General features: G+C 37.8%; 1 protein-coding gene across 2 annotated transcripts in view; it reads left to right on the top strand.

Moving 5' to 3' along the window:
• The window catches only part of Rb1cc1 (RB1 inducible coiled-coil 1), a 44,719-nt gene that overhangs the window by 16,821 nt on the left and 5,284 nt on the right, over window positions 1–22,614 (top strand). For both annotated transcript variants that reach the window (XM_051197850.1, XM_051197860.1), the window contains exons 10-20: window positions 65–146; window positions 237–298; window positions 2,131–2,234; window positions 2,464–2,590; window positions 2,674–4,562; window positions 15,455–15,620; window positions 17,379–17,487; window positions 17,573–17,813; window positions 19,308–19,356; window positions 20,302–20,349; window positions 21,816–21,874. In XM_051197850.1, coding sequence (XP_051053807.1) covers window positions 65–146; window positions 237–298; window positions 2,131–2,234; window positions 2,464–2,590; window positions 2,674–4,562; window positions 15,455–15,620; window positions 17,379–17,487; window positions 17,573–17,813; window positions 19,308–19,356; window positions 20,302–20,349; window positions 21,816–21,874 — 2,936 coding nt within the window. The remainder of the gene's footprint in view (window positions 1–64; window positions 147–236; window positions 299–2,130; window positions 2,235–2,463; window positions 2,591–2,673; window positions 4,563–15,454; window positions 15,621–17,378; window positions 17,488–17,572; window positions 17,814–19,307; window positions 19,357–20,301; window positions 20,350–21,815; window positions 21,875–22,614) is intronic.

The following is a 22,614-nucleotide window of genomic DNA, read 5'->3' on the forward strand; positions in this document are numbered from 1 at the left end:
TGTTTGTTTATATATGAACATTAATAGTTGGCACATGTTGTTAACATAAACTTTCCTTTCTAAGTGGGCTGGTGCTTTAGTCAAAGATGGGAAGCAGTTATATGAAGCCGAAAAGTCAAAACGGGAATCCTTTGGGAAATTATTTAGTAAGTGCTAATTTATTCACCCTTTTCCTTTTTTGTTTTTTGCCTTTTAAATAATTTCTAAAATAACCATGTTCCTAATTCTTCATACAGGGAAATCCTTTTTAAGAAACCGTCTGTTTAAGGGACTGGACTCCTGGCCCCCCTCATTTTGTGTATGTATTTGAATATTATTATCAAACCTCTTTTTTCAAGTTTAGAAACATCAGAAACAGAATAAATTGTGATAGGATTAAATCAGTACAAAAATGGTTTTGGCTTTAAGGGTACCTGCTATAAGTTTTAATATGTATTAATAATTTTTGTTGTTAATTTTTGCGATTGTATTTTAATTATAGTGTTTCTCCCTCCCCTTTCCTCCCTCCAAAACGTTCTATATGCCCCTCCTGCTGTCCGTCAAGTTCATGGCCTTTTTCCTTCAGTTGTTACTGTGTGCATATATGTGTATATATATAAAATGCTGTTTTGCTGTTTGCATGTATATTTTTAGAGTTGACAATTTGGCACTGGACAATTGATTAGTGGTCTCGTCCCTGGGGAAGAGCACCCATCCTGCTTTCTGCTTTACTCAGTTGCCTATAGCTCTTCGTGAAGGGTTTAGGCCTTGTGGGCTTTTCCCCTTGTAGGTTGGTGTGTTCATTGGTGGTGTTCTTCTTGTTCAGCTCATGTTTGAGTGGTTTGTGGGTACGGCTCTGTGGGTTTATTAGAAGGCAAATTCCTTAGTCCTCTCTCTGTCACGGTCTTTCCACCCCTTCTTTACAAGTTCCCTTGAGCCGGTGGTGCCGGAGTGTTTGCTGCTGTCCTCCACAACTCTTCATATTGATTGGTTGTGGTTTTATGTAGTTTCTTTGATGAAGGATGAAGAAATTCATTTATCTCTGGGTATAAGAACAAATATCTATAGATCGTTGTTAGGATGTGCTGGATTAGGAAATTGATGGTTGTAGTTCTCCTACAATCATGATTTCACTAGCACTGAGTAGTTAGCTAGGTTTCCATTGCCAGACATGGCTGCTTTCTTCTTGAACATGGCTCTGAAGTTCAACAAGAGGGCTATTGGTTACCACCAATGTATGTGTGCTGCTATTTCATCGCCCAGTAGCTCACATTTGGTTGTCAAGATCAATGAGAGTGCAGTTTTTTAGTTGTTTTTCCTTTTTTTTTTTTTTTATTTTGGAGTCTTTTCATCCCTTTGTCTTCACACCACTTCGTTATTTGAGTGCTCAATAAATCTTTATTAAAATTAAACATGAGAATAGCATTACATATTAAGACCAGTTGGCTGGATATATTTATTTTTTTAAATGAAGCATTTTTCAGGAGCAAAGAAGTTTGGGAAGTACTATTTGCCCCTCCCCAATATTAGGAACTCAGTTTTAAACATGTTTCTATAGGACAATATTACTTAAGAATGTTCATAAATAGCATAATTGGAATTTACATAGATACTTATCTATGAACCTGTTGCATGAAGATTATCCTGACATAGTGACTAAAATAAGTGGAGTCATTATTAAAAGATACTACTACTCTTACCAGTACTATATATATATAAATAACTGGTAGGACAATTAATACTTTTTGTTTAGAGTTGAACCATAGTATTTTTTAAATGAGAAGAGCAAGAAAGAACTCTTCCTAAGGTACAGCAAGAGAGTTTACTATCGAGAGTCCTTTTGTGATCATTCTGTGGGTCAAGGGGAAATTTAGCAGAGGCATATGCACAGTGCAACACATGGCACCATTTGGTGTTGATGGGATACTAAAATTTCTATAAAATGCTGCAAGGACAGAAGGGGAAGAAGAAACATGTTAGTTATCATGAAACAGCTCATCGTCCAGACTAGTACAAGGTTCACAGAGCTAGTGTGCCCTGTCATCTTTGCATGGTCTTTTGTCAATTTCTTATGTTAGATTTAATTATAGCCAGACAGCCGTCATACCTAAATTCATTCTTTACATTGGTAAAGATTTTTTCCTTTTTCAGACTCAGAAGCCTCGAAAATTTGACTGTGAACTTCCAGACATATCATTAAAAGATTTACAGTTTCTTCAATCATTTTGTCCTTCAGAAGTGCAGCCGTTCCTCAGGTAAAGGCCATAGTACTTTTAACTGAGTTGATCTTAAAATTGTGGAAGTTGGGCTTCCCTGACTTGGCGTACTGGGTGGTTTTGGGGACATAAGCTTCTTCCAGCTTGCGCCCTCCTAGCTTAAAAAGGACTAGTCTTGCTGTTGTATTGTTTTTTTTTTAAAGGCTGAAATAATTTATTCACAGTTCTTACAAGAAACTAGAAATCTGTTTGCATTCTTCTTTTTCAGGGTTCCCTTACTTTGTGACTTTGAACCTCTACACCAGCATGTACTTGCCCTACATAATTTGGTAAAAGCAGCACAAAGTTTGGATGAAATGTCACAGACCATTACAGATCTGCTGAATGAACAAAAGGCAAATGAGTTATTTTAAATATTTTTATTTTATGAGATTTGTGCATCGCTACAAATCTTTAAAAGTCTCACTCTGTGTTTCAGGTGTCCACAAGTCAGGCATCCCCGCAGTCAGCTGCTTCTCCAAGGATAGAAAGTACAACTACTACCTCACCAAAAACTCCTCCTCCTCTAACTGTTCAAGATCCCTTATGTCCAGCAGTGTGTCCCTTAGAAGAATTGTCTCCAGATAGCATTGATGCTCATACATTTGATTTTGAAACCATCTCCCATCCAAATACAGAACAAACTATTCACCAAGCATCGTTAGACTTGGATTCATTAGCAGAAAGTCCTGAGTCTGATTTTATGTCTGCTGTGAATGAGTTTGTGATTGAAGAAAATTTATCGTCTCCAAACCCTATAAGTGATCCACAAAGTCCAGAAATGATGGTGGAGTCACTCTATTCATCAGTCATCAATGCAATAGATAGTAGGCGCATGCAGGACACAACTGCACGTGGAAAAGAGGGGTTTGGAGATCGTGTTGCTCTGCATGTCCAGCTGGAGAAATGCAGAGTTGCTGCCCAAGACTCTCACGTCAGCATACAAACCATCAAGGAAAATCTGTGCCACCTCAGAACATTTGTGCAAAAAGAACAGTGTGACTTATCAAATTCTTTAAAATGTACAGCAGTAGAACTAAGAAACACTATTGAAAAAGTAAAATGTTTTCTAGAAATAACACTAAAGGAAAAATATCAGAAAGAACTCCAATCTTTAAAAAGTGAGTATGAATCTAAACTTGATGCTCTAGTAAAAGACAGTGAAGAAAATGTAAATAAAATTAAAAAGTTGAAAGGAGATTTAGTAACCCTTGAGGAAGTTTTACAAAAGAAAGACAATGAATTTGCTTTGATAAAAGATGAAAAGGAAGCTGTTGTCTTCATGCAGCATGAAAAGGATCAGAAATTATTAGAAATGGAAAATATCCTGCATACTCAAAATTGTGAAATTAATGAGCTAAAGCAGTCACGAGAGATGGTGTTAGAAGACCTGAAAAAGCTGCATGTTGAAAATGATAAGAAAATGGAGTCACTGAGAGCCGAATTTCAGTGCTTAGAACAAAGCCACCTAAAGGAATTAGAGGACACAATGCATGTCAGGCACACACATGAGTTTGAGAAAGTTATGACAGATCACAAAGTGTCTTTGGAGCAATTAAAAAAGGAAAATCAACAAAGAATTGATGAGATACTAGAATCTCATGCCTCCGCTATCCAGGAAAAAGAACAACAGTTGCAGGAATTGAAACTCAAGGTTTCTGATTTGTCAGACATAAGGTGTAAATTAGCAGTTGAACTTGCATTAAAGGAAACAGAAACTGATGAGATAAAGATCTTGTTGGAAGAGAGCAGAACACAGCAAAAGGAAACTTTGAAGTCTCTCCTTGAACGAGAGACAGAGAACTTAAGAACAGAAATAAGTAAACTAAACCAAAAGATTCATGATAATAATGAGAATTATCAGGTGGGTTTATCAGAGTTAAGAGCTTTAATGACAATTGAAAAAGATCAGTGCATTTCAGAGTTAATTAGCAGACATGAAAAAGAATCTAATGTACTTAAGGCTGAATTAGACAATGTAACATCTTTGCATCAACAAGCATTTGAAATGGAAAAGAACCTGAAAGAACAAATAGTTGAACTGCAAAGCAAATTGAACTCAGAACTGTGTGTGCTTGAAAGACAAAAAGATGAAAAAATAACCCAACAAGAGGAGAAGTATGAGGCTCTTATCCAGAACCTTGAGAAAGACAAGGAGAAATTGGTCATGAACCACGAACAAGACAAAGAACAGTTAATTCAGAAGCTTAATTTTGAAAAAGACGAAGCTGTTCAAACTGCACTAAATGAATTTAAGTTGGAGAGAGAACTTGTTGAAAAAGAGTTACTAGAAAAAGTTAAACATCTTGAGACTCAAATAGCCAAAAGGTAAGTATTAAGCTTAGTATGTGATTATTACTGAATACTCAAATATTATGTGTTAATCATAGTACTTTAATTTATTCATTTGCTGGGATATTTTCACAAAGTAAAGAAATTTTACTTGTAAAATATTATTTATCATAATGTGAAAATAACATTACATAAATTTACTATTGCTAGAGCTAGTATGGTAACTTGTGTCTATAATCCAAGTACTTTAGGAGCCTGACAGAATGAACTTGTTGTAGGCCACACCTTGTCTTAAAAAGCAAACAAGCCACAAAATCAGTATTTTGAAAAATGTACATGAGAGCTTTTTTTTTTTTAATTCAAAATTTCTTTTACTAAATTCAATTGAAATTAACTTTGTTCTTTCTTTGTGTTTGTTTCCTCTGACTGTGGTTTATCCAAGATGGGAATATGCAGAATGTTCCTCACTGTTGTTTTCTTCATATTTCGTTTCATTTGTTTTCTCTATTTGGAAAGATAATGTTTTTAAATTCCAGACTTGTTGTGGATTTCTTTTCATTATATTTTTTATTGTTGCTGTATGTTAATATTTTTTAATTACCACAGATGGGTTTAGAAATGTTGCGATAGAATTTTGCCCAATAAACAATGTGTAGAGTATGGTTAGTGTATCATTTATTCCTATCATTAGTTCTTAAAGTGAATATTTCTAAGGATGTGTGTGTATGCTTGTGTATTTAACTTCTGCCTCTGCATCACCACTTCTAAACACTCTTAATTGGCTGCCTACAATGTAATGCTGATTTTGAAATAGCTTTTTGTATTCCTAAGAAATGAGAGGGTTTAATAGAGAAATAAATGTTTTGGGGATTGTTTATAGAACTATGGTAGACAAAAGTTAAAGCCATGTAAGTACCATGGAAAAACATAGAACCAGAACTGGATGATAAGCTGGTAATAATAAATTATAATATTAAGGAATTGTTACAGCAGGGGAAATAAACTTTTTCTATAGAATGAGCTTAGTTGTCAGTACAGCATGGGCTAGTTGAAGTTATTCTTGGCACTAGGCTAGGGTCAGGATCAGTAAATGGGGCTTTGTAAAGAGGAAGCAAACAAAGGACAGAAAATTTTAACCAAACAGACTACCAAGATTCTTGCTGATAGCAAGCTGGAGTGAAAAAAAAAAAAAAAAAACAGGGGTAGGAGATGAAGAATTTGATCCAGTATTGAGAGAGATCGGATTACAGGAGTAGGGAATTTTCTCTAATTTGACTTACCAAACTTCTTGTTACAACTGAACAACCCAAGCTGGGCAGGAACAGTTGTCAAGGGTGGAGTCTAAAGGGCCAGAAGAGACTGGTTAATATTTAGTAAGTCTTTGTCAAGCTCTAAGTAAAATATCAAGAAGACATACTCTGAAGCACTCATCAAAGTTAATTCTCCATGGCTCACTGGGAAGCTGCCACAGTACTCAAGAACCTCTTCAAAGCATCTCAGTTGTTGGCTTACTCTGCAACAAAAGATGATTATTTCTCAGTTATGTGTCAGGAACTTACCGTGAGACAACTGGCTACAGCCACTTCTGAAGAATAGGACTGTGTTTCTTCTGTCTTCCAATCTTTGCAGGTGTGCTTTTCCTGGCATACTTGGAAGTTCTTCAAGGGATTTTGGGAAATACAGAGTTTCTGCCTTGAAGTATGTATGCGATTGCAGAGGAGGTGGTAACAGTGTTGTGAGAGAGAACAGTCTAGCATTATATCGTTTTAAACTCAGTAGTCAGATGTACATGTTTCTTTACCCATATGGAACGTCCAAATAAAAGATGCTTTAATATCATATTTGTTTCACGTGATGCAACTTCTCCCCCACACATGCCTGAGATGTCCTTATCCCTCTCCTTCCTTTCAAAGAAAGTCTAAAACTGATGTTATTCTAGCCTTCCTTGATTGATCATTTGTTCTTTTTTCTTTTTCATTCTGTCACAGTCACTGAAATTCTATAGTATAAAAGCTTAAAAAAATGAAAGATAACTACCATTATCATACCTTATTTTGGGGGAGTAGAAGGGGTTAGAAAACAAATACCTTAATGTGTATAGATTTAATTACTAGCCTTTATTTCTGTAATTACCCTGTAACTCTGATGTGTGAAGCTTCCTGTTACCCACCAGTGCCTTATCTGATTCTTTAACTGGCAGGCATGACTAAAATCTTTACGTAGAAACTACTATTTAGTTGTATGATTCAGTTGCTTTAAGGGTGTGTGTATGTGTATGTGTGTGTGCGCCTTATACACACTAGGCTAGTACTCTACCATTTGCTATATTCCTATTCCTAGATGGTATAGTTTTTCACTAGTTTTCTTTTTTTTGTTCCCTCCATCACTAGACATAGTGATGCCTAGAGACAACACAGGAAATCTGTGTTAGATTAATCATCTTTTCTGCCCTGATTCTATCAGACAGTATGAAATTAACTGTGTAGCAGACTACATTTTTACTTACTGGTTTACATTTCCTGCTATGTACTTCAGACTAGCTGTCCTGCAAGCCCCGAAGGATTCTTCTTTTTCCACCTCCCATGTTGTCAGTAGGTATGATTGGGTTCTAGAGTTATGTTTACTTACTGCATTTGGCTTTATATAGTTTTGGGGAATTAATTCCAGCTTAGATCGGCATGCTTGTATAACAAGCACTTTCTTTACCCACTGAACTGTCTTCCCTCATCCCCAAGAATTGCTTTCTGTAGAAGTAAATCATAGCTTTAAGTAAACATAACCCAAAATCTTACTGCTTTTCACTGTAGTAATATTTATGCCAGTTTTAAGTTCTATTTCTGTCATGTATCATGACTGGGAAAATTGTCACAACGTGATCTCTGGCTCAGAATATTACTGCATTTGAACTTTACCTCATCCTTGCAAAGTAGCATTCTTAGATAATGAGTCTTCAATAGATTGGATCGCAATTGTATCCAGCTAACTGCTTTAGGAACTAATAGATCAGGCAAGACAAGTGTTTATACAGGCATGAGGCTGTGGTTGCAAGTCTTTATTGGGAAATGTCCTTAGTTGAATACAACAGGATTTTTTTCTTTGTTTTTTGTTGTTGTTTGTTTGTTTTTGTTTTGCTTTTTGAGACAGGGTTTCTCTGGAACCCTGGCTGTCTTGAAACTAGCTCTGCAGACCAGTCTGGCTTCAAACTCACAGAGATCTCTCTGCCTCTGCCTCCTGAGTGCTGGGATTAAAGGTGTGCACCACTAGTGCCTGGGAAATACAGCATGTTTTAAATTTGAGGAACAATAGTTTAAGCAGAAATAGGGTTTGGTGCATGTGGAGAAGTAAACCCTTAAGACAGATTAGTGTCTTTTCATGATGATTGTTGTCCAGGCAGGGTCTACTCAATTCCTGAAAGCAGTTATTCTCAAAGGACTGAAAGACTTCGCCCTTCATTCCCATCTTCAGAGAGCCATCCAAAGCCATTGTCCATGAAGTCCTCTGTCCCCAGTCCCTTCAGTACTGACAATTGAACAGGTCAGGCAACTGTTGTAATACTCAACTATATCTCTAGCCCCCGCTTTCACAAATTTCTTACCAACAGCTTCTTTATTTCTGAGTGGTTAAGAAGAATATAGGGTTTCATTAGAGTCCAGGATATCCTTGAACTCAAAATCCTTTCTTAGCTTCCTTTGTGCTTGAATTATAGTCTAGTACCACTATAAATAGCCTTGTCACCAAATTTAATCTTAGATCCCTTCTAAGTCCACTGTCTGGAAACTTCTTTCACCCACTCTCCATGAATCATAGGTCCATACTCCTTCCTTTTCTCCTTTATGTAGCTTCTAATGGTCTGCATGGCTTTTACAGCTGTGCCTTTGGGTAAGTTGGCCTTCCCTCCAGTTCCACTGCTTCCCCTGCGGTTTGAAGGATGTTGGCATTTATGCAGAATCATTAGGGGCTAGGCTTGCCTAGTTGTCCCCTCATGAATACCAGGTATTGGTGCAGAAAAGACAATGAGTTAAGACAGCATAGTGATTTGAATGAGAAAAGAATCCCACAATCTTGGGCGTTTGAACACTTGGGCCCAGTCTGTGACACTGTTTGGGGAGGTTTAGGTGCTGCAGCCTTACATTACTGAGAGCTGGTTTTGAGATTAAAAAGCCTTGTGCTGTTTGCATTTCACTTTGTAACATGCTTATTGAGAATGTGAGCTTTCAGATTCTTCCAGCTACCTACCATGCCTTCAGTTTGCAGCCACAGTACCCCTCTCATCATGAAAGACGCATCCTCTCAAACCGTAAGCTGAAATACAAGTCTTCCTTCAAGTTCTCTTGATTATGATGTTTATCACAGCAACAGGAAAGTAACTAAACAGACAGTGTCCTATGGTGAGCAGCCATGGTTTCTCATAGTAACTTAGGAGACCATTGTCAGGTTTTCAGTCTGTACAGAGGCCAGAAAGCTTGAGGATACTTCACAAAAAGAAAATACTCCCATACTCTAGGGTCTTAATTGTGATTATTCTGTAGTACCCAACAAGTTTCTGTGCTCAGCATCTTTCATTTCTCCTATCCATACTTGGGTCAGAGCAGCTTGTATGCTAATCTAGACCTACAAGGTTTTTTTGTTTGTTTGTTTTTTCCTTTGGGCCCTGCACAGATGGGAAGATTTGTAAGTTTTTGGTAAATGGCTCAAAGCAGCATGTTCAAATGAGAATGTGTTACGTTCAGGATTCAAAGCCTGCCTGGGAATTTTGTCCCTTTGAAAGGGGATACTGCTGACTAACCCTGCATGTGTCTTACCTAAGTAGTGAGTGCTACTTCCTGGGTGGTTTAACCAGCTGTTGTTAGGTGAGTATGGTGTCCAGAAGAGGAGCAAGAACAGCTTCATTGCCAACTAGGCCTTGCGAGGAGGGACATGAATTACATAGTTCTCAGAAGACAGTAAATTAGAAACAAACTGTGGGCCAAACTTTTCTGTCCAGCAAGGCCAACTTCTAATAAAAACTTGAATCCAGATGTTTAATTCCCGCTAACCAGATTCTAACAAAAGGCTGGAGAATATTATCTCAAAGTTAGACAACAGATATATATACATTGCTGTCTGGTTAGATACAGACTGTTTGATGTTGTTTATATTATGGACTACAGGCTAGAATCTGGGAATATTGGTTTGTTTTCATAAATAATATGTGCATCATCTCACAAATCATAAACTCCCAGCTTCTACAGCTTTTCCTTAGCTTCAGCAGTATTATGTTCCAGGATGCCTCTTCGAATGTAGATGAAGTATCCTTGCTTTCTGGCACAGTGGCTAGGTCATTTACCTCATTTCATCTCACCAGGTAGATATTCTTATCTCATCACCTGTAGGGTGAGAATGATTGGATATCTTGAGAGACCACACTTTACATTTTATTACAAGATCATTACAGTTATTTTCTTTGCCTAATTTATAAGTTAAACTTTACCTTAGTTTCTTATTTGTAGAAAGAGGAGAGAGAGAGAGAGTTCATAGCGTTGTGGTGTCAGGCATCCATTGTATGACTTAAATGTTGATTTTTTCGGGTGAGAGGCTTATAGTACAGCTATATTGCAATACTACTATGACAATCATGTCTCTGCTTCCATTGACTTTTTTGCCAAGATTGGATAGTTAGAACAGATCATTAGGTTAACACTTACTGTCTCAGCCATAACAGAAGGTTTTAGTTCTTGTTCTTATACTAATAGGTGTGTGGGGAGGATGGGTCACCAAAGTTGTTAGCTTCCTGCCAGTTGGTAGGAGACATGCTGGTTTGATCTGGCAAGGGGTAATATAACAGTTGCATTGGAGTTAGTTCATGACAGAAATTTCCATAACCCATTGCTAATCTCCATTTTCATCTAGCTCTAGAACACATAATAAGAATGTGGTGGAAATTTTCACTATTTCATATGAACTAAAACTTACAAGTGTTGTCTTTCTGACCACAATAGTTCTTATTCCCCATGAGTAGGAAACAATTTTTGCCAAATTGCTTTGTATATATTAAGCTACAATTTGTGGGGCAGCTAACTCAGAGTCTTATCAGCCTTTTTTTTTTTTTTTTTTTTTTTTTTAAGATATTTTTGATTTTATGTGTATGGGTATTCTGCCCACATACATGTCACATGTGCCTATGTTGGAATCCCTGGAGCTAGAGTTACAGAGGGTTTCTGCACTGCCATGTGCAGGTCCTTGGAACTGAAGTCGGTTCCTCTGCAAGAGCTGCAGGTACTCTCCAGCCCAGCGGCCAGGGATTTTTGTTGTTGTTTTTAAAGATTTACTATTTTATGTGTATGAGTTTTTTGGTGGCATGCATGTAAGTGTACCACATGTATGCTTGGTACCTTGGGACTGGAGTTAAAGGTGGTTATAAATTGCCACCTGGGTGCTTAATGACTAAGCCAACTCTCCAACCCCATGGCACATAGTCTCAACACATAGTGACTCCCTGATGGTGAGCCACACTGGGTTCTGGATGACCTGCTGTGCTGTATCCCACAAATCTAAAGACGGTATACTTGATTGCTGGCCCTCGTCCTGTAATTCAGTGGAAAATACAAATCTCTAGAGCTAGTTAGACTCCCAAATACCTAATAAAAGCTTTATTTTTGTTGTTGTTTTTACAATTTTAGTGATGTGGGCTGACACCAGCTGACCACTAGGAAAGATTTTTCTAGGACAACCCTTCTGATTTCTGCTTGGATCTGCTGCCTGACATGGAGTCACATTGTGCCTCCATGATTTGCCTTTAATTTGCCTCTGCCACTGCAGAATCCACTTACTCCCATTAAATACATTTAACTTCAGGTCTCATTCACCTCTGCAAGCTGTGGCCTACAGGAAACCTGTTAGTCTTTCAGTCCTAGGGTTTTTGAATAATTGGGAAAAGAAATTGCTTTGACCATTCTCGGGTGTACATAAGATGCTTTCTAATGCCTTCCCTTCGCATGCCTTTCTCTAGAGCCAGGATTTTTCTTTTTATAAACATTTATGCTCTAACCCTTTCTGCCTGAGACATCTTTACTTGACCATGAATACAGGTTATAGAAATGAAATATATACTAGTAAGTCATAAAGAATATGTTTTAAACCTTTCTTGGTTTTTAACACACCTAACTTTTAGCCATATATTTTGACTGAAATACATTGAAATACTGCATTATATTAATATCTACATAGAGAATAAGTTTAACTAGTCTTCACATAATTGTGCATATTCTTTGTTATGAAATTAAAATGCAGTGTTAATTTTTCATTGGTTTCATTATGGAACATGAAACTTCCAGTGACCTTTACATAATCTTCACATACATTAATCTGTCCTGTAAAATATATTTTAGTTATGTTTTTTGTGAGCACAATGATTTGGTCATTTGGAAAACACTAGTTCACTAAGTTATATATATTTTTCCAAATGTTGATATATTATAAAATACAGCTAGCTCAATACATACCCAAAATATTTGTGTAAGTACTTTAACATAAGATACATATATTATTGTGCTTTGATTAGTTGTAAAAGAACTTCATAAATATTTACCATTTCATGGCACAGAATTTTTTAAACGTTATTTTATGTGCATTGGTGTTTTTTCTGCATGGATGTCTGTGTGAGGGTGCCAGATCTTCTGAAACTGGAGTTACAGCCATGTGGGTACTGGAAATTAAACCCAGGTCCTCTGGAAGAGCAGCCAGTGCTTGTAATAAATGATCCATCTTTCCAGCCCCGGCATAGAATTTTAAATGATACATACTCAAGGAAGAATTGATTCTTACTATATCAACCAGAAAAAAAAAAATAATACCTTTCCCTTTTCCCCATTATAATGAAGGGTAAGGTGTCAGAAGTATGTTCTGTGTTGCTGTTTTTAATCTGTTATGATGCCTGAACTTCTGTCAGTGCAGGTATCAATGGAAAAACAATGATACCATGTTAAGAAAATAACCTTTAAGCCCACCCTCTGAAAATACATTAGTAGGTGCAATTCTGAAACTCTCAGGTCTTGTACCCTTTCGCAAAGAACAAGAATATAAATCCTTAGGGGTTTGTAAACTAGTCTGTATTAAGACTACTGTAGCAAGAGTGCTGTTACAAAAAAAAAAAAAAAAAAGCTGAATTTGCCAACTTTCAAAGGGTCTTAACCTTGCCATCTTACTTGAATTTAATGTGGTATGGTTGATCTGAGCTTAAGGCCATCAACTTGGGAGCTTGATAATAGCCAACAGGGATGTGGGATCTGACCCTTGTGCTGTATATATTTTTGTCCTGATTCAGCCCTGGCTAGGCCTGTGCCTCCTGCTCTTAAGTCTGGGAGCATCCCCCACCACACCCTCCCATATTTCATATTTCTGCCAGAACAAATTTCAGTATGCAAACCTTCCTCGCTTAGATGTTTAACCTAACCTGGATACCTGGTTTTAAAGGCACCATGAGTCTGGAAGCAACTGAGTAGTGTTAAGAGGTTCTTGTAAAGGATCTGAGTTTTGAGAATGGAAGTGACTCAAAGTGAGGCCCAGGGCTCTGAGAAAGATGCTTTCCTGTGTGGGAGGGAAGCTGCTTAGGACTTGAAAGGGCAAGCTTGGTACATGTTCAAAAGCCCCACATCATTAGTCCCTTTATCTAAAAAAGAAGAAAAATGGTGCCTTGGAACACCCTGATCTGGTGTTTTCTGGTGTTTCCACCAGATTCTGCCATGGAATCTAAGCTCAGTCTGGTTGAGCTTAAACAGAACCACTTAAAGATCTTAGCCAATTGCAAATGTATATATTTGCGTTTGATTTCAGTGCCTCCTTTTATCACCACTACCACCCCTTTCCCAGAACACAGCTCCTTGCTTGTTTCATTACTGTATTAGTCAATTCTTTCATCTCAGGCCTTAGGGTAATATAAGACAAAATCAGGCACCTGATAACCATGTAGAACAGTTCCAGCAAAACTATAGGCTGTCTTTTGGCATGGGGTGTGCTTTTGTTTTGAGGCTGGCTGGGGCTGGTGTCTCTTTGGTAGAATGCTTTGTCTGGCTGTAATAAAGCCCTGGTTCAGTTCCCACCACTCAGGAGGTGGTGGCAGAAAGAAGGCCCAGGTCACCCTCAGCAACAGATGTGAAGTAGAGGCCAGACAGACTGAAACATCTGTTTGCATCCCAGGGTAATTATTGGTTGTTCTTTGTATCTTAAGCGTTTGTTTTTTCCTCAAGCTTCTGGGTCATTGTGCAGTATATCTGTGCTAATCACCTTGGGTTCTTTCCAGAGGGAGTAAGTGTGATAGATGTGTATTCTTGCTTAACTAAAACTATCTCTTCTACCTGTGTCATCTCAGCCCAGCATTTATCCTGAAACACAGTGCACCTGGCAATACAAAGATGAAAAACATGATAGGTATTTGCCCTTGTGGGCACATGCCTCCAGTGACACAATTTGCTTCATTCTTGATAATCCAAACCTCTCTTTCAGGCAGACCTGTTTTCTAAGTGTTGTGTTCCCTTATCATCTTATCATTCAGAAAGCATTTTGTTAGAGTAAAATTTGATTGTATAACTAACTGTTAGTGGCTAGTTGTGACTCTACTTTTTCAGCCTGTTCCATACAATTCTGTGTTGGGTTATCTAATGTGGCCATGACTGTCTGTTTATATTCTAAACCATGGCCATTTACCCACTGGTTGTAGGGATAATTCTTCAGGGGCTGACTAGGATTGTCTCTTAGCCCTGACTGTGTCTGGTTATCCATTGTTCCAGTCCTGGGTCATTAACACTTCCTGTGTACAACCCTGCTAACTACATACTAGCTATGGTAAAGATTTAACTTGCATAGCTCCATTTCTTTCAAGGCTAAATGTAAATAAACCCTTCACATTTTAATTGGTTGTGTTACATGAAATAGAAAATTCCAGCCTTTCTGCACTAAGCCATAAGTCAGACATTGTCTCTAAGTGTGTGTGGAGAAAGATTATCCTGAATGCTCAGATTTGAATTAGCTTTGTCTGTAAATTTAGATGTATGGATAAACGATTCCCAGTGATTTTTCTTAATAATTTTAGTTGGTATAATAGATGTTGTTCATTGCTATCATAATTATAATAGAAGACTGCTTAGGAGTGAGCAACCTGGTTATAAATGTACCTCTTCCAAAAAGATTCCAGTGTCTTTTAAAATCAAGCAAAGTCACATTGAAAATGAATTGTCTAATAACACAATAGGCTCTATTTTGTTGTACCTTGGTGTAAAGCTTGAATAGGGAAGGGTTGAGACGAATTATGGCCTTGTGGACCAGGCTGACTTGATTATGTGCAGCCCAGGCTGGCTTGGATAAGCTTGCAGAAAACTTGCTTGCTGGGATACGAACTGCCCTGCCTGGCTTGTTTTAACAGTTTTGAAGTCATATTTTAGGAGTCAGAAGGCAAATTAAGATGTAAGATTAATAGCCAGTGTGTAATCACTTAGGCTTGTGTTTGTTTCAGTTGGCATTCCCATCTCTGCTGCCTTGTCCGATTAGCAAGTTTTGATTAAAATGAGTCTGTTCAGGAATAGCTGTCTTTGTCTGGAGAATTCATTTTAGCTTCACTTTTATTCATTGGGTACCAAAATGAGCCAAAATCTGTTTTATCTAAGAAGTCACCAGGCGTGTGCTTGGTGTTTGGTTTGTAGGGGTAGGAAAGCTGAACCCTGAAATACCTGAGGAGGACACTGGTTTCCTAGGTGCTGGGGAGCCCTGGCCCCTTGCTGTCTACCAGCCATGTTACGTAAGACACTATAGTTCATAGTCTACTTTTCAGTCAGAAAGATAGGGTCCGCACCGAAATATCTTTCTCATCATAGGTGTCTGGGAGGTAAATAGCCTAAGTATGGTAGTTGATCTATCGTGATTATGTCTGTAACTACTTTTTAAAAATCTCTTTTAAGTCCTGCCTTTGAATCAGCCAGAGAAGATTCGTCAAGCCTAGTTGCTGAACTTCAAGAGAAGCTTCAGGAAGAAAAAGCTAAGTTTCTAGAACAGCTTGAAGAACAAGAAAAAAGAAAGAATGAGGAAATGCAAAATGTCCGAACATCTTTGATTGCTGAACAACAGGTGTGTTTGGGATCTGAGGAAGCTAACTAGAAGTCTGCCGAGCTAGTTCTTTGCAGCTGAGGAGGGCTCTTACATTACTGTGTTTCCATTGCTTGGCCTTCTTAATGTTTCTTTGACCTTCATAGCAATAACATTTAAAAAGAAAATTTAATGATAATCTGTCACATGACTGTAGCTAGCAATCTATGTAAGAATTATCAGCTCAGGCTGACATGGACACCCTGCTTTTGAGCATATAAACTTCAGCACATGTTTCTTTGGCACAACCTATTCTATATGTAACTAGGTTCTTTCTCTGCAAATTCTCATTGTGTGAACATAGAACATACCAGATTTCAGATTATTCATAATGAATTAGGGGCTGAATTAATTGACTTAACTGATTGAATCAGAAAATATACTAAACTAAACTGAGTTTCCAAGTTTAAAAAGTTAAAAAAAAAAAAAACCTAGAGAGATGATCTCTAAGCTGTTTTACAAGTTCATGTCCAATTGGTTTTTATTTCACGACTCCTTTTTTATTATAAATTTGCTTATTATAAATTGTGATTATCATCTTAATCCATTTTACAGAAATAACAAAGTTCATGTATGCTTTTTATGGTTTTTGTTTTGTTTTTTGAGACAGGGTTTCTCTGTGGCTTTGGAGCCTGTCCTGGAACTCGCTCTGTAGATTAGGCTGGCCTTGAAGTCACAGAGATCTGCCTGCCTCCCGAGTGCACCATGCCTCCAGCTTCATGTATGCTTTTATATGTGCTAATTTTCTGCGTGTAAACTAAGTAATAATTGCTTTCTAATTTTTTTTTTTTTTATATTTTCCCCCTTTGGTTTTTCAAGACAGGGTTTCTCTATGGAACAGCCCTGGCAGCCCTGGCTAGACCAGGCTGGCCTCGAACTCACAAAAATCCACCTGCTTCTGCCTCTAGAGTGCTGGGATTACAGTTGCTCCACCACCGCCCAGCCGCTAAGCTGCATTATTAACATTCCCTTTTGAGGGGTCTTCCTAGTAAAAGCTTGCTTTAGTTTGTTCATTACTCTTGGAGTTTGCAAGCTATCAAACAGTTTTTCTGTTAAAGCTCTCTGTTGCCCTTAATGGATTCCTAAAAGAATGGCCAGGGAGGGATACTAAGCAGAAGAAAGAGTCAGGGTAGGTCATTTTCTCATGTATGTGTTTATTCTATTTTAGGAAGATTTCAATGAACTCAAATGATTTGTTTAACAAATTTAACCTCTTTTTTTATAAAGGAAACAGTAATTAAAATGGCCACTTACCTTATAAGATGCCTCTAGGCCATTGGGTATATGAGCACCTTGCAATGTGGGTGGGTGAAATCAGGGAGTAATAAGTCCAGAGGCCATTGCACATGCCCAGAAAAGACAGAGAGAAAGAGAATTACATGCTAGTATGGCAATCAAGGGTCAGTCAAAAAGCAAAAATTTCAGAGGAAGGAAAATACGCAAAGAAAAAGTCATGTATGCAACAGCACTCTTTAAATTGTTTGTCATTTTACCTCTTTCCCCAAAATGTTAAGCATTTGCTAATGCCTTTCTTCTGACAATGTAGGCAAAAATGAGAAAATAAAGTTTGTTTTCAAGATACTAAGTTTGAACCAAGAAAATGTACCCTTTTCTAGAGTACATATAACTTCTGCTTCGCCGTGTGACTCCATAAATACAGCTCCGAGAAGATTAACTGCAGCCTTATTCTTAGCATTGGCTGCTAACTATGCAGATAATTGACTGTTACTGTTGTTTCAGACCAATTTTAACACTGTTTTAACAAGAGAGAAATTGAGGAAGGAAAACATAATAAATGACCTTAGTGATAAGTTAAAAAGTACAATGCAGCAACAAGAACGTGACAAAGGTTAGTGTTGTCTTTAATATGATCTTTAAAAACATTTGTGAAGCGTGTTGGGTTCAGTCATGCTTACTTGCATTTGGGGTCTTAGATTTGATAGAGTCACTTTCTGAAGATCGAGCTCGCTTGCTGGAAGAAAAGAAAAAGCTGGAAGAAGAAGTGAGCAAGCTGCGCACCGGCGGTTTTGTGTCCTCGGCACCTGTGCTTGCAGCCCCGGAGCTGTATGGGGCTTGTGCCCCTGAGCTGCCAGGGGACACGGAGGGGTCAGCCGTGGAGACAGCAGATGAGGGAAGAGTGGACTCCGCCATGGAGACAAGCATGATGTCTGTCCAGTAAGTAGATGGGTCTCCCACTGAGTTCATCAGAGGCCTTAGCAGTCAACAGTACCACACTGGGCCTGAGCCTGTGCCATGGGCCTATGATCCCAGCTTTGAAGGATCTGCCAAAGCAGGCGGGTGGCACAGTAAAGCTCTGGCTTGGACTGTGGGGTGAGTTCAAAGCCAGACTAAACAATTTAGCTGACAACTCTGCCGAGAGAGGGAGAGGAGAGAGATCTGCCTACCTCTTTACCTTACTGGGTTCTCAGCAAAAGACAAAGTGTAGACATGCTGTAAGAATGTTGAAATTAGAAATAAATCCACAGTGGGAACGTGGCCTACAGGGGGATATATCCTATACATTAGAGAGGCATTTAAGTAAAAACCATGTAGGAAGCTCAGTGTAATGCCAGGCACTTGAGAGCATTCATCTAATGTCCCCAGTGTGATGTTGTCAGGGCTGGCATATCTTAAAGCTTATTGGCCAGCTATTGTACCAGAATTAATGAACTTCAGGGTCAGTGAGAAAACTCAATAATGATAATAAGCAGCCTCAATGCAGACTCCCAGTGTAGACCTCTGGTCTTCACACATGAACACACATCTTCACAAACACGTTCATAGACCACACATGCACACCAAAAATAAATAAATGAGTAAAAAAAAAATTTTCTTTGTTTTTCGAGACAGGGTTTCTCTGTGGCTCTTGTAGACCAGGCTGGTCTCAAACTCACAGAGATCTGCCTGCCTCTGCCTCCCAAGTGCTAGGACTAAAGGTGTGTGCCACCACTGCCTGGCATAAATGAGTAAAATTTGATGGTCAATGTTTACAGCTTCTGTTATTAGCATAAAAACGTGTTTACATTTGGGAATATTAGCACGTCTTTATTTACATGTGTAGCTATTGATGCTGGCAAGTAGATTCTTATGTATAAATACTAATATACAAGTAGAAATTAGAATATTCTGCAGGAAACAAAAGTATGTAAAGTGAGATATAATCAATGTAATATTCAGAGAGAGCTGTATAACATACATTTTTTTAAAGTAAATTTAGATATGGAAAAACTGTTTACTATCTTGGAAATTATGAATTTTAAAGAAATTATCTCTAGATAAAAATATGTGCAAAGTTTTGGTAATTTCAGGAAGTATCTGAGCCAGAATAACAGCTATTTTGATATATATGGGCTAGTTTTGAAAATTCAGTACAAGTTCTTACTCTAGTAATCTTCTCTGAATTAAAAGTAATAATGCTAGTAAATTTTTTTTTTTTTTTTTTTTTTTTTTTTTTTTTTTTGAGACTGGGTCTTTCCACACTATCCTGGAACTCACTGTGTAGACCACACTTGCCTTGAATTTACAGAGATCTGCCTCTGCCTCCCGAGTGCTGGTATTAAAATTGTGTGCCACCATGCCTGGCTAAGCTTCTAAAATCTTGTTGATGAATGTAAAATTCAAAGTTTTAAAGTGCTTAAATTTTAATAACAACCATTCTCTCACTTTTAGAGAAAATATGCTATCTGAAGAGAAACAGAGGATCATGCTTCTAGAACGGGTGAGCAGACTTTCTGTGAAGTGCTTGTCTAATATGATGGCAAGTCCCAAAACAAAACGTTCAAATGCCTACCATTCTAAAAGCAGTACATTTTGATGTACTTTATGAATTAAGTCTTCTTATGGTTGGTTTTAATTGTTGATGTTTGCGAAGTCGTGCCGTTTGTTCAAGTCTCACAATGTGTAACTTCCCAGTGACTGGTATCTATGAAAGTCAGAAAAGAGCATACATTTTATTAACAACAGCTTAGAAATCAACAGTGTAGTATGAGTAAGAATTTCAGCACATCTATTTCAAAAACAAAACTAGGTTTTCTTTTTTGAGATGAGCAGAAATATAAGAAAAAGCAATGAAGATTGAAGTAATGAGGTTTTTAATAAATGTTAATTGAAGTGAAGAAGACAACAAGTTGGTTATAGGGGGCTTCCTTCCAGTTGCATTCAATATTATATGCATATAGACCACACATGCACACCAAAAATGAAAAGAGAAAAATTTGACAGTTTTTAGAGTGAACTCCCAATGGCTACTTTGATTCTTTGGATCATGAAGACTTTTACCATTTTCTTCATTCTGTACAAGCTTAGATGTGTGGCAGTAATCCAGAGTCAGACTGTCTAATCTGATTCAGATGTACCAGCTGTCCTCTTCTTATTTTGAAATTAAGCACTGTAGAATCACACAAGATGTAGCAGTGAATGGAGATTCCCCCTCCACAGTAGCAAATCTTTACAGGTAAATGCAGGTGTTTATTGTGTCTAAAATTCCACAGCTAATGACGAAATTTGAGGAAGCAAGTCTTAGGACAGTGTAGGCTGTGTTGTCATTGTCATTGAAATGGTTAGTGATCAGATCAGAACAGACTCTGTGCACATACACAGTGTGAGGAAGATGAGAACCTTACTAATTCAGGAATAAATCAGGGCTCTCTCTTTCCACCTGTAGACCTTGCAGTTGAAAGAAGAAGAAAACAAGCGGTTAAATCAAAGACTGGTAAGAGTTTTCTGGTTATGTCTCTTTTAAAAAACTGTTCAGTTTGTATTTTGTTATGTACATCTTTCACCTGAAGGATAATGCTTTTCTAAATGGAGAAGGGAGCATGTGTGCCATCATGGTGTGAGTGTAGAAATCAAAGAACAACTTCCCAAAATAACTTCTTGCCACCCCATGGCCCTGAGGATTGAAATCAGGTCATCAGGCTTGGTGGGAAGTGCTATGCCATCTTGCCAGCCCTGAGTGGTGTTTAGGTCACTGGGACATTGACCATCACTGGCTCTCAAGTGATAAAGTCGGATCAGAGTTGTTATTTTGTTTGATTATAGAATCACCCTACAGATTTCTCTTTTTAATATATATATATATTTGTTTTATATGTTTTGTCTGCATGTATGTATGTGTACCTTGTGCATTCCTATGGGTGGTTGTGTCCCATCATGTAGATGTTGGGACTGAGCCCAAATCCTCTACAAGAACAGCAAATGCTCTTAATCACTGAGCCTCCCTCTAGCCCCCATCCTGACATGAAAATAAGTATATCCTGGTGATAATTTAACCAAGTAGACTGACTACGTTATGATACTTAGAAAAAAAAAAAGATCGTAATATTTATTATTAAGAAAAATTATTTCTTCGGATTCCATATTTATTTTGTAATCTTTGTGTTTTTAATTCAGTGAGTTAGAAGTGCTTTGTACCCTGTTGAACATTTTCATTTATTCTGATGAATCCTGTAAATGAAGATAACTGGCTGTGCCCTGACTTGCCACTTTTTTAATTCCTCTGGCAGCCCACTTTAGAGACAGTCATGTTTAATACATCAGTTACTTTATTTCCCCCTGAATTAGGTTGTGTCTCTAGCACCTAAAACAATTATTTTCTGATAATTACATATTTTAAAGGAAACAAATAGTTTGTCTTATGTTCGGTGCTTTAAAGGAACGGGGGGGGGGGGGAGATACTTTTCATGCAGATACCCACATATTTGGATCTATATTATTAGTAACCAGAGAAGCAGAGATACACCCACATAACCCAAAAAGCTAGCACGTGCATCCAGACCTGGTGTGTAGAGAACTGTTTTCACACAGGAAATCCGCATAAGATTGAACCTGTGTTAGAGATAGATCATCAGTCTCTCCTTCACTGGTAGAATATAAGTCATTTTCTGGCGAATTTTATCAAATTTCTAAAAATGGTTAGGCCTTCCTAGGAAGATAGGAAATTCCCTCATTCCCTAAGCCCTGCTCTGTACCAGGTAGTGTTTGGAAGGGAGTGAATGAAGTTCAGTGCACCAAACTTAGATTTCATTGTTGAATTACTGAGCACAAATATTACATAAGTGTCATTGAAACATGTCACCAGACCTTTCTGGAGACTGTCGTACTTTAGGTGTGTGCAGACCTTTCTGGAGACTGTCGTACTTTAGGTGTATGCAGCTCATGCATGCTTCCTTCTTCCAGATGTCTCAGAGCATGTCCTCAGTGTCTTCAAGGCATTCTGAAAAAATAGCCATTCGAGAGTAAGTATATCGTTTTTATTTTGTGGGTTCTGAATGAAATTGTTAGTTAATGAAAATGTTGTCCTCCTAATGATCATTTTGGCCATGTTCATTGAGCCTCGTACCTTGTGCACAGTGATAGTATAAGAACTCATTAGAAAGCAAGGTTTTTCACACTTATCCTGGAGCCCAGGGGACTATATTCTGAGTCATTTTATTATAGCTCTATCAGTCACACAAAACCCTTGAAAGCTTTTCTTACCCTGGCTAACATTTCAGCTGCTGGACATTCTGAAAACAACTTTATCTCCTCAGTCCTCCTTCCAAATTGGAAGATCGTGATTTCAGGGTACTGTGCTTACTCCGTTTTATGTTTGTTCATTTGCTACAAAGTCAGAGTATACTTTAATATTTATTATAGCTTTCCTGGTACAAATTAACCCACTGAAGTAATTATTTCTCTCTCCTGTGAGTTGTCTGGAAAAGCTTTGGAGCAATAAATAAAGAAAAGCATCGTAGCAGCTCATGAACCCTGGCCTGTTGTTCAAGAATTACTAAACTTTATACACAAAAGTCTTACTTGTAGCCTAGACCGGCCTGGCACACACCATCTTAACGTGCTGCTTCAAATGTTAGGATTAAAGGGGTGAATCACAGTACCCAGCTTCTGAGTTAAGTATTTGTGAAGACCGTGTTTTATCTATTATAATAGATTTTTGCTAATTGGTTTAAGATTTTTGGCTTTTTTTTTTTTTTTCCTG

This window comes from Phodopus roborovskii, unplaced genomic scaffold (genome assembly GCF_943737965.1).
Source record: "Phodopus roborovskii unplaced genomic scaffold, PHOROB, whole genome shotgun sequence".
Classification (NCBI taxonomy): domain Eukaryota; kingdom Metazoa; phylum Chordata; class Mammalia; order Rodentia; family Cricetidae; genus Phodopus; species Phodopus roborovskii.